Genomic DNA, 11,817 nt, shown 5'->3' with positions numbered 1-11,817 from the left:
TAAGACACTCAGTTCCAAGTTTGGAGCTTCTAGCTGCCAGCCCTGGCCCATCATGTAGCTGCAGCACAGCCTTCCCTACCATTGCAATTGGAAAAAATCACTTTCCAATCTGTTTTGCAAGGTGTGCATTTCCACTTTGATTTCCTGAAAGATCATCTGCTGCATCGATCAAGAAAAACTTCACTTGCATGAAGACTGCGCGTCTGCAGCTTGAATCTTTATTGCAAAACTAGCTACTGAAGAGAGGCAAGGCAAAGTCTTTTGTGCTCCCCTCCCCCATCAAAGGAAAGGGGAAAATGTCTCAGCCAAAAGGTAAGAGACTGTTTGCATTGCTTGCAAAAAATGCAGACAGTCATGCATGCATCTGCAAATGCATAGATGCATTTTTTTTTTTTTGCCAGGCAATTGCATTTTAAAGTTTGAGGCTTTCCAAAGCTCAGTTGTATTTCCTGTTTAGTATGTGTCTTTTTCTTTCTTTCTTTCTTTCTTTTTTTTTTTTTTGCAGACACAGAGAGTTCCTGTAAGGCAGGGCTTGCAGTTCAGCTGTGCGTTGATGTTGTTTGCATTCTTCTGCTAGGATTACTGAGCTCTTTTTGCCTTTTGCATAGTCAGGACAGATAAAGCAGGTTGGAAGTATCTAAATATGCAGTGCTTTCTCTCTTTGGAAAATTCTGTAGAATGCATTCACATTGTGAATTGATTCAAGTACCAGAAGACTGTAAACTTTTAAAGAGTCTGTTTCTCAAATGAAAGGCATAAGGAGTTAAATTGCTGGGAATTGAGTATATACCTATGTTTCCATGGGAAAGAATTTTTTCTGGCATCAGTACTTAAGCTAATTTTCCATTGATTTGCTGCTGAATGTTAGGCAACTTTTGATTTTTACAGATAGGTTTTGGATAACATCAGGTTACTAAAAGCTTGCAAGAAATCCTGGTCTTTTAAAGATTTTGCACTTTACCATAGGACTTTATTGGTCTAATAGAGTCTTCAAAAGTTGAGCCCTGAAGAGATAAAGCTTGAGAAGTCTAGCCATTTGGGAGGTAACTTTTCATCTCAAAGTAGAAAGTAGAAGGGGAAAAAGTTGTACTTTCAGGATGTTGCAAGAGTGGGGAGCTATACTATTTCATTAATAACCAAAATGAGATTTTTTTAAGCACATGAAAATGGAATACACATATTTAGCCTTTAGATATGTTGTTATTAGATGCAGAAGTTCAGGGTTTGTGCATTTAATACTTCAGGTTTTTTATTTCATACAGCTGTTGCACTTGTATTTTTCAGCCTTTAAATGGCATCTGGTATTAGAACAAAATATCTGGCAGAGCATCAGAACACCAAGGAGGTACTTATAAGTTGCCCTCAGGATTTTGAGTCTCTTTTTCAAAGCAAATATTACTGAGAGCACATGCTTTATGACAAGGTAAGGAATAAGGAAGTGATAAGTTAGGCATCCTGGCACCCATACTGCCATTGCCTTACAGGTACAGAATAAGTATTATTTGATGATAAGAAACAAAAAATCAAGGACTTCATAATCTTTCTCCATACGCTTAATATGGCAAAATTGTTACAGAACAATTGCAATCTTAACTTTAAGCATCTAAAGACATGATTGTAGAACTGATAGTTGGAGGACTTTGAAGACTGCTGATAAGGACTAGGAAAGGAAAAAAAAACCTGAAAAAATGTTTCATCTAGTACTTAAGTAGTTATAGGATTAGATTTATTTTTAGTAGCTACAGTGGAAAGAACACTGGATTTGAACTCAGAGGACCTGAGTTTGAATCCCAGTTCTGCTACCTGTGTGAATTTAGAAAATTAGTTAATCTCTCTGAGTCTTAGTTTTTAAAAATTTAAATTATTAAAAAGGGGGAGTTGGATTAAGTGATCTCTGGGATCTTTTCTAGTTCTAAATCTATGATCCTGTGAACAAGGACCAGGGGGTAAAAATCATAGAGAATTAGATATTGCTCAAAATAACAGGATACTTCCTAAGAATTTGAACTATCTGAAAGTAGAATACATTGCCTTGTGAATTAGGCAGTGAGTTTCTGATGTCTGTGAATGTTCAAAATATTGGAGGAATGTCTGCTTGTTGGAGTGGAATTTGAGCCGATGTCATCTGGCTCGCTATCTAAAATACTCATCCCATCTCATCATAATGGAGAAGGAAATTTTGGACCAAATAACCTCTAAGATCACTTTTCTTATTAAAAAGGAAGTTTGAATATGAACTAGAAAATCATCAATAAATATTAAGATTTCCACATACAAAGAACACCAGAAAATGGAAATTGTATATGAAATTGGAAATGAAAAATCATCATGTATAACTTATTTAAAAAAATTATCTTAAACTCAATGTGATGTACCAAACATTGCTCTGCTTGTCTGTTTCCCCATCCAAACTTCCTTCAGCTGTCTTTGGTATATTTGTTAGGGATTTTATTGATATCCTCCCTTCTAACAAAAGAGCCATCAAGCAGAGACATTTTTTGTTGTAATGGTGATATCTGAAAATAAATGTCTCATTCTCTATCTATACTACATCATCTCTCTACCAAGGAGTGAAGGTCATACCTCATCATCAGTCTTTGGCATTGTGACTGGTCATTGTATCATTTACCATTCTTAAGTCTTTCAAAGTTCTTTTCCTTTATAATGTTGCAGGTGTTGTATAAATTGTCTTCCCAATTACACTCATTCCACTCTGTATCAGTTCATAAAAATCTTTCAATGTTTCTCTGAATCTGAGACTTTTATCATTTCTTGTGGTGCTATACTATTATATTTGCTATACTTTGTTCAGCTGTTCTCCAGAAGATTGATAATCATTTGTTTAAAGAGTTTTGCTACAACAAAAAAGTACTGCTATAAATAATTTTGTACATATGAGTCTTTTCTTTCTTTTCTTTCTTTGAATATATGCCTAGTAAGTGGTATTGCTGGGTCAGAGGATGCATTGTTTAGTGACTTTGGAGCTATAAGTCCAAATTGCTTTAGAGTAGTTCTTAACTTAGGGTCCACAGACCTTTGAGAGGTTTATGGATAGATTTCAGTGATTCCATGAGTTTGGATGGAAGAAAAGAAATCTTTATTTTCACTAACCTCTAACTAAAACATAACATTTCTTTCATTATGAATGTAGACAACAAATCAAAGTAGTGTTAGGTTTCACCAAAGGGGCAGGAAAAAAAAGTTAATATTTCCTATTTTAGAGAATGGCTAGATCACTTCATAGTTCTAACAACAATATATTAGTGTTCCTGTCACTTTTGCCAATCTGAATGTGGTAAATTGGAATCTCAGAATCATTTTAATTTTCACTTCTCTAGTTATTAATGATTCTGAGCATTAAAAAAAATTGGTTGTGTATATCTTGAAGTTTTTCTGTTGAAAATAGCTTGCTTACATTCTTTGACTATTTACTTCTTTGGGGAATGATTTGTTCTTATATATTTATATCTGTTTCCAATTTTCTGGATATTGAACATTTACAGGAGAAATTTGATGCAAAGATTTTTTTTCTCAGTTCATTGATTTCCTTCTAATTCTAATTGCATGTATAGTGTTTGTATTAAAAATTTTCCAATTTTATGGAATCACAATTGTCCATTTCCTCTCTTTAGCTTCTTTGGATAAGAATTTTTCCCCTGTCCATAGCTGTGAAAAGTTTCCTCTAATTTGTTTATAATGTTACCTAGATATAAAAGGTCATATGACAATTTGGAGCTTAATGTAGTATGTGGTATAGGATGTTGACGTATACTTAATTTCTGCTATACTGCTTTACATTTTCCCATTAATTTTCATTGAATGATAAGTTCCTACCTCAGTAGTTTGTGTCCTTGCGTTTACTGAATACTGTGATACTGTTTTAAATTGATTTCACATTTTATGTCTAATTTGTTCAATTTTTCAAATTTTCTACTTTTTAAGCAGTTCCAAATAGTCTTAATGGTTACTTATATGTATAGTTTGAGATCTGGTACTACTAGAACTCTTTCTTCTAATTTTTTTTTTCATTATTTCCCTTGAGGTACTTGATCTTTTGTTCCTCCAAGTGGATTTTTTTATAGTTCTGTGTAATTCTACACAGTATACCTTTGGTATTGTGGGATAGCATATCATCAATAATTTTAGGCAGCACTGTGAATTTTATTATATTAGCACATCCCAACCATGAACAATTAGTTTCTCTCCAATTATTTATTTTTCTTTATTTCTATAAAGAGTATTTTGTAGTTGTATTCATATTAGTTCTTTGTGTGTCTTGAATAACCAGCATGGGCTAGTGAATATGTCACTGTGCACTGAGTCAGGAGGAGCTAGGTTCAAATTCCACATCAGACACTTACTAATTGTGTGATTCTCAGGCAACTTCACCTCTCCCACAATCAGTTTTCTTATCTGTAAAATGTGGAGATTGGATTGATAGCCTACAAGATCTTTTTCAGTTCTCAAGGTGATGGACTCTCAGGTATTTTATATATTATGTAGTGATTTCAAATGGGATTTCTCTTTTAATCTTTCCTATAAGTTTTTTTTGGCAGTTAAGGGGCACAGTGGAGAAGTGCACATACAGGCAAGAAGATTTGAATTCAAATCTAGCCTTAGACCCTTACTAGTTGTGCAACTCTGGGTAAGTCACTTAACCTCTGTCTGCCTCAGGTTCTTCATATATAAAAGTGGGATTACTAATAGCACCCAATTCCCATAAAATGAGAATGCTTTGCAAACTTTACAGCACTGTGTAAAATGCATTATTCTTATTGTAATTATTATGTTGATTTTTTTGTCTTGTTGCTTTACTGAAATTATTATTTCTAGTGAAATGTGTTAATTTTGTTTCTTCGTTGCCTGTGGCTGTTCCCTTAATTTATTTTTCTTATCTTACTGTTATACCTAGCATTCTAGAACTGTATTAATAATTATATAATTAATACACTAGACAATCTTGCTTTACCTTTGATCTTACTGGAAAGCTCTCTAAGTGTTTCTCAATTACAAATAATGATTGTTCTTGGTTAGATGGATATTGTTTATCATCTTAAAGAAAGGTCCAGTTATTCCTGTTTTCTTGTATTTTAGCATAAAAACATATATTGTATCAAAGATAATGTTCTGCATCTATTGTTCATGGAATTTTTATTGTTTTTGTTTTTAATATAATCTTTTATGTTTATGATTCTTCTAATATTGAACCAACCTTGAATTCCTGGCAGGAATCCAATCTGGTTGTTACTTACAGTCTTTTTAATATGATATTGAAGAAATTAGATATTTTATTCAATACTTTTGCAGTGATAGTCATTAGAGATATGGCTCTATAATTTTCTTTCTCTGACTCATCTCTCCCTAATTGAAGTAGCAGGACCATTTGTTTTTCTGATAGGAGTTTGGTAGGATGCTGTCTTTCCCAATTTTTGAAAATAATTATGTAAAATTGCAGTTAATCATTCCTTGAGTTCTGCAGAATTGATTTGTAAATCCAGCTTATGTTGGAATTTTTCACTTTGGGATTACAATTTCTTTTTATGAGACTGAGTTATTTAAATTCCCTAATTCTTTTTCTAATGATTTGGTTATATTATGTTTTAAAATTTGCCATTTGTTTTTCTGATAATCTGAGTATTTTATATTTTTTGCAGATTTCATGAGCAAAATATCTTTTTAAAATTTGCTTTATTTCTACTATAATTTAGTTTATCTCTTTAAAGTATGTAGTTTGTTTAGTTAGAAGTTTGTCTATTTCATTAGATTTTTTTATAAAAATTCACCTCTTAGATTTTTAATCATTTCATTAGTCTTTATTTTCAATTTTGTTTTATTTTTTTCTGATTTTATTTTGTCTCTAGTTGGGATTTTTTAATTTATTGCTCTTCTGTTTTTTTTCTTTCTTTTGTTAAAATATATGTATATACCTCATTCATTGTTCTGTTCTGTCTTCCTTTTGTTGATGAGATATAAAATTTCTCTTAAGGACTGCTTTGGTTATGTCCCAACAGTTTCAGTATGATGTCTAGTTGTTATCATTTTCTTTGATTAAATTATCTATTTTTATGACTCTTTAAAGGACTGAATGATTCAATCTTCATTTAAGTTTTTTTTTTTTAAAGCAATCGGGGTTAAGTAACTTGCTCAAGTTTACATGGCCAGTTATTATTTCTGGGTGTGGTGCTGAGCATCTGAGCCCAGATTTGATACAGGTCATCCTGACACTGGAGCCGGTGCTCTTACTCGCTGAGCCATCTGGCCGCCCCTTTCATTTAAGTTTGAATCCTTACTCAAAGGTCATTTATCATTGTATTATGGTCAATAAAGATAGGTTTAATATTTCTGCTTCTCTGTATTTGTTATGAGGTGTTTTATTGTGTGTGTGTGTGTTCTAGTAGATTGTCAGTTTCTGCAAAGCTGCCATGTATAGTTGAGAAATATGTATTTTTATTCCTTTTTCCTGCATAGTAATCATTAGAGATTTTATCTAACTTTTTCTAAAGTTCTAGTCATGTCTTTAACTTCTTTGTTTATCTTTTTGTTGGATTTCTCTAGGTTTGCAAGGAGCACATTGTAGTCCCCAACTATAATAGTTTTGCTATCTATGTCTCAGTGTTCTTTGATTAACTTTTTCTTTAGGTACTTATGTAAGAATGTGCTCGTTATATGCAGCCTTTAGTGAATACTATGCAGTTCCTGCAAATCAGTTGGGAGAAACCAAGGTATCTCAGGCTTGCAAAAACCACATAAAGACATTAATATTTCCACATATTTTACATAACTAGTTAATTTAGGACAAACTCAGTGCAAGTTAAAATGCTTCTTCATTTAGCATAAAAATCAGCTAAATTATATAGATTATATGTAGCAACAAACACATGTGTGTTTGACAATAGAAGTATGCAACAGCATCAAATGACAAATATTAAATACTAGTATATAAGTATATGTGTGTACATATATGTATATCACATAATTTTTTTTCAGTAAAAAGCAAATAGTTCAATAGTAACAATTAATATTATAGTGAAAAACAGAATGTAGTAGAAATTATAACACCTTTTGTGTCTGCTCTATCAATGAACTGTCTGCCTATATGACTAATAATCTCTTTGATTTTCCTGGTCACTGGATTCACAGTTCTCATGCTTCTTTTGTTGTTTAGTCATTGCAATTCTTTATGGCCCCCCCCCCCCTTTTTTTTGGCAAAGATACTGGAGTGGTTTACCATATCCTTATCCACCTCATTTTTACAAATGAGGAAACAGGGTTAAGTGACTTGCCCAAGGTCACACATTCTAGTAGAGTCTGAGACCAGATTTGAACTCAATAAAAAGAGTCTTTGTGACTCCAGGCCCAACACTCTATCCACCACAGCACCTAGCTGTCTTCTGATACTTCTATCATGAACTTTTTAGTTTATGGAGAGTTGACTATCAATACCCTATAGTCCTAGTTCTTAATTGGTAGATGGCTCAGTCTTCTTATGGGTGCTATTCTCTAGGACTCTATATCTGAAGTGTTAGGTAAAACAAAACAGGGTTGTTTATGATTTTAGTCTTCCCTCCTTACTGAAATGAAGTTCTCATTCTAGGCAGTTTCTGGAGTTAGTGTCTGCCTTACTCCTAGCAACACATTTCTCAGCAGTTCTCTTTGTGGACTTAGAAACAAGCTGTTCTTCAACAATCTTGAGTTGCTTCTTCAATATAACAGTTTCTTCTTGAGTATCTTTTAATAGTTCTTTTGTGTCAAGCAGATTGATTGTTACATTTCTTTTGTTTATATTACTCTAATTTCAGTGGAGATATTGTGTATTTAAGCATTTGTATCTAGTTATAAGATTCCCCCCTCCATCTCAGAATACCAAAGTTTCTCCTTAATTTTTGAAAACAAACATGGCCTAGTACTATTAACCATATAAAGTATTCCTCAACATACCTCCTTGGGCATCAGGTTCCTCTGAACTTCCTCTCAAGTGTACTTGAAATATTTGTGATTGGGGTGGCCAGGTGGCCCAGTGAATAGAACACCTGACCTGAAGTCAGTAGGACCTGAGTTCAAATCTGCCTCAGACAGTTAATACTTACTAGCCATGTGACCTTGGGCAAGTCACTTAACCCCAATGGCCTCTCCAAAAAGCAAAAAATAAATGAATAAATATTTATGATCATCTAGTCTATAGTTAACAACAGAATATAATATTGCTTTTATGATTATATCTTGACAGTAATGTTCCTGGATTAAATTGTTGTGTTTAATTAATTAGTTTTTTTTAAATTAACTTATGGTTCTAGGATGTTCTCAATCCTTATTCCCATCTCCATTTCCATTTTTGTTCTTAGGAATTCAACCTTTTACAACAATCTGAATTCTTCTTTCTAGTCCTCATGTCAGTGTTCTGTCCATGTAGTTGTAACAAAAAATATTCCTGCCATTTCACTTGAACTATGTTGGTGATGATCTTGCACCAGAGGGTCATTGTTTGCTGGTCCTTTGACCTCTGCTTGATGTTCTCATTAGGTTTTATATAGTTTCTTTTCTGTGAGTTGGAGAAACCAGAGGTTGTCTCTTGCTTGTCTCTTGTGGTTTACCCAAGGGAAGATAACCTAGAGGTAGATTGAGTTGAGTTTTTCCAAGTTAAATGATACCTTGAAATTTGGATATAACACTCAGATTGGTTTATTATTTTTGTCAACTGATCAAAATTTGTCAGCCTTTATTCATAGTTAAGACCAGTGTGATATGCCTTCAGTTCTTAAGGCTATACCATACCCTCTGCACAGTATCTCCAATCTGAAGCATCTGCTTCATCAGATTTTATTACTTCTATCTCTGTCAATCTCTGTAGTTTACTGATTACCCAAGTTATGAGTGTGATGTGTCTTTTCTTTTTCTGTTGAACAGTGAATGAAATTAGTATAACTTTGTCATAGTGTCCTACCACAACCAAATTGCTTTGTCGTGTGAATTCATGGTTTTGTAGTCTTCATTCTCTATAATTTCCCAGACTGTGCCTTTAAGATTTTCTTTTTCCCACTTTAATATCTAGTAAAGCTTTAGTGCTCTGGTCACATTTTTGATGCAGATAATCTATGTTTCTTCCAAAGAAGGAAATGTGTCCTTTCCTGAGCAAAGTTTTAAACTAGGTCTGTGGTTCCTAAGTGTAACAATATATAACACTGTGATGCAACATCTCGGATGTGGGGAATTCTATCAGTACCAGTAGTTGTTCCTGTAATTCATATGACTTTTTCTTCCCAATCAATCATGATAGTTTCTAGATATCCAGATATCTAGTATCCTTCATTGATTAGGATATAATTGGGTGCCCATTTATTATATTGGGTGCCCATTTATTATGTTGGGTGCCCATTTGGATGTTTTCTTACTAGACTTTCTCACTTGATTCTAATCCCTTGCCAAGGAAGGCATTCTCCAGTGTGGGCACAGGAAAATGGAAGGAAGAAAGTTGTCTCCCTTCTTCCTCAGAGGGTAAAAACCAGGAGCTTATAGCCGGGAACAGGTGACCTGTGAGGTTGTTGTCAGTGTCTCCCTGACCTTTTACCACTGTGGGGAAGACTAAGAAAAGAACCTCAGGGACCTTCAAGAAACTACTCTATGCTCCAATTTGGCTTTGGGGAAGACAGCTATGAGTGCAGCGATTTAACCATATGTAGTTATTATCAGAGATCTAACCTTAATCTGTGAAAAGCCTGATAATTGAATTCCAAATACTTAATGAAATTTTAGAAGGGTTCTCAGGTAACATGCTGAATGAACAAGGGTTTTTCTATCTTCTCACATTGCTTGTTGAGTATTTTCTGTCTCCCCCATACCCAAATAGCATCTTGCAAAAATGCTCAGAATATCCTTTTCTGTTCAGTCATAAGGCACTCATTTAACTAAGAACCCTATGTATGGCATTACTGTCTACATTGTATGTATCTTCATTACTAGGCACCAGTACTCTAGAGGTATAACTTCCATATGGCTCATTTGTAATGATGGGAGTAATACAATAGATATTAATACTAAAGAATTCAGACAAACAAAAGTTAAATAAAAATGAATGGTCTGACATAAAAGAAACTATTTGGAAAACTGTCCAATTACATTCTATGCATATATGTAGAATTTCATTTCACATATATTCTTTATATATATATGTTTTCTTCAGTGGATCCCTGTAAAAATAGGATATCCAAGAACAAGTATACTAGATGATCTTATCGGTAAATGACAGTAAATGAGAAGGGTACCTAAATGTATCCTAGATGACCCACTACAATGTCAGGTCCCTCTCCTTTCCCCAAACTAGGCATGCTCTCATGAAAAGTATTTTGACTTTTCAAATAAAAATTTTTTTAACAGTATTTTGGCTATGACCAATGTCATCACTAAAGCAATCTCAAACCTTTAAAATATCAATGATTCTTCTTTACTTGTTTGGAAACTTAGTATCAGCCCATTTAGTGCCTCTTAAGATATATATATATATATATATATATATATATATATATATATATATATATATATATTTTAAGCAATTGGGGTTAAGTAACTTGCTCAAGGTTACATGGCCAGTTATTTCTGGGTGTGGTGCTGAGTATCTGAGCCTGGATTTGATCCAGGTCATCCCAACACTGGAGCCGGTGCTCTTACTCGCTGAGCCACCTGGCCGCCCCTAAGCAATTGGGGTTAAGTAACTTGCTCAAGGTTACACGGCCAGGTGTTTCTGGGTGGGTGCTAAGTGTCTGAGCCCGGGGATTCGATCTCCAGGTCTTCTCAACACTGGAGCCGGTGCTCTTACTCGCTGTGCTACCTGGCCGCCCACTCTTAAGATATTAAATAAAGGCTGTTTTCTAAAATCTTCTTCATAAGATAAAATTGAAAACACTTCTTCAGAAAATATCTCAACTGCTTTCTTTTCTATTTCCTCTTCAGCTTCTTTCAAGCTAAAACTTTAAAGTGTCTTTTCCCACAGTTTTTCAAATAGATTATAAAAGATTAATAGAAGTCAAAACACCAATCTATATCAAACTTTGTATGTGTGAGTTTGAGCCTTCTTTTTTTATGATTCGAGTAATAATGAGTGAATGGAGATGTCTGCCTCCCTCCCTCACCCTTCTTGCAGGTTTGTATTGTCATTTTTATGAAATGGTAAATTATTCTTTTTCCATATTCTTCTCTAGTGTATTCCTTTACCCCTCCCTTTCTCTTCTTTCTTAAATACCAATAAAACAGAATAAAATCACATCTAGACCCTATGCTTATTCTATTTAATTCCATTTATTTGTCTTGAAAACCATAGGATTGTGGAGAGATACCTCCCTCTACTTGCTATGTTAGGAAATAAAACTTTTACATTCTTCCAAATGTTTCTTTCTAAGTTTCTCTTGACTTCTGTGTTTATATTTCCAAATTTCTGCTCAGCTTTGGTCTTTTCATTATGAATACTCAAAAGTCTTCTATTTTTTTTTGAGGGGGAAAGGCAAGGCAGTTGGGGTTAAGTGACTTGCCCAAGGTCACACAGTAAATGTGTCAAGTGTCAGAGATGGGATTTGAACTCAGGTCCTCCTAACTCCAGGGCTCTTGCTCTGTTCATTACACCACCTAGGTGCCCAAAGTTTTCTATTTTATTAAAGGTCAGTTTTCTCACCTGGTAGATAATACTCAAATTTTCAGTCTAATTTGTTCTCAGCTAATAATGTTATTATTATTCACAATAATACTCTATATAGCAGCTAATATGTGCCAGGCACTGTACTAAATGTTTTGTACGTGTTATTCCATTTGATCCTTACAAGAAACCTGGGA

The 11,817-nt window shown here is 33.9% G+C and overlaps 1 protein-coding gene across 5 annotated transcripts in view; it reads left to right on the top strand.

The window, feature by feature from the left end:
• The first annotated feature begins 2 nt into the window (after window positions 1–2).
• Window positions 3–11,817, top strand: part of MAP2K6 (mitogen-activated protein kinase kinase 6) — a 208,887-nt gene continuing 197,072 nt past the window's right edge. For 4 of the 5 annotated variants that reach the window (XR_011166137.1, XM_069076538.1, XM_069076537.1 and 1 more), the window contains exon 1: window positions 3–312. Coding sequence is in view for 4 of the 5 variants with exons in the window: in XM_069076538.1 (XP_068932639.1) it covers window positions 297–312 (16 nt within the window). In the remaining variant the exon portion in view is untranslated. The remainder of the gene's footprint in view (window positions 313–11,817) is intronic. The other variant, XM_069076536.1, reaches the window with a different exon arrangement.

This window comes from Petaurus breviceps, unplaced genomic scaffold (assembly GCF_028583685.1).
Source record: "Petaurus breviceps papuanus isolate PSGF00001 unplaced genomic scaffold, PetGlider_PUasm1.0 90925, whole genome shotgun sequence".
In the NCBI taxonomy this organism is placed as follows: Eukaryota; Metazoa; Chordata; class Mammalia; order Diprotodontia; family Petauridae; genus Petaurus; species Petaurus breviceps.
Note: the sequence above shows the minus strand (reverse complement) of the source record. Positions and strands in the feature narration are given on the sequence as shown.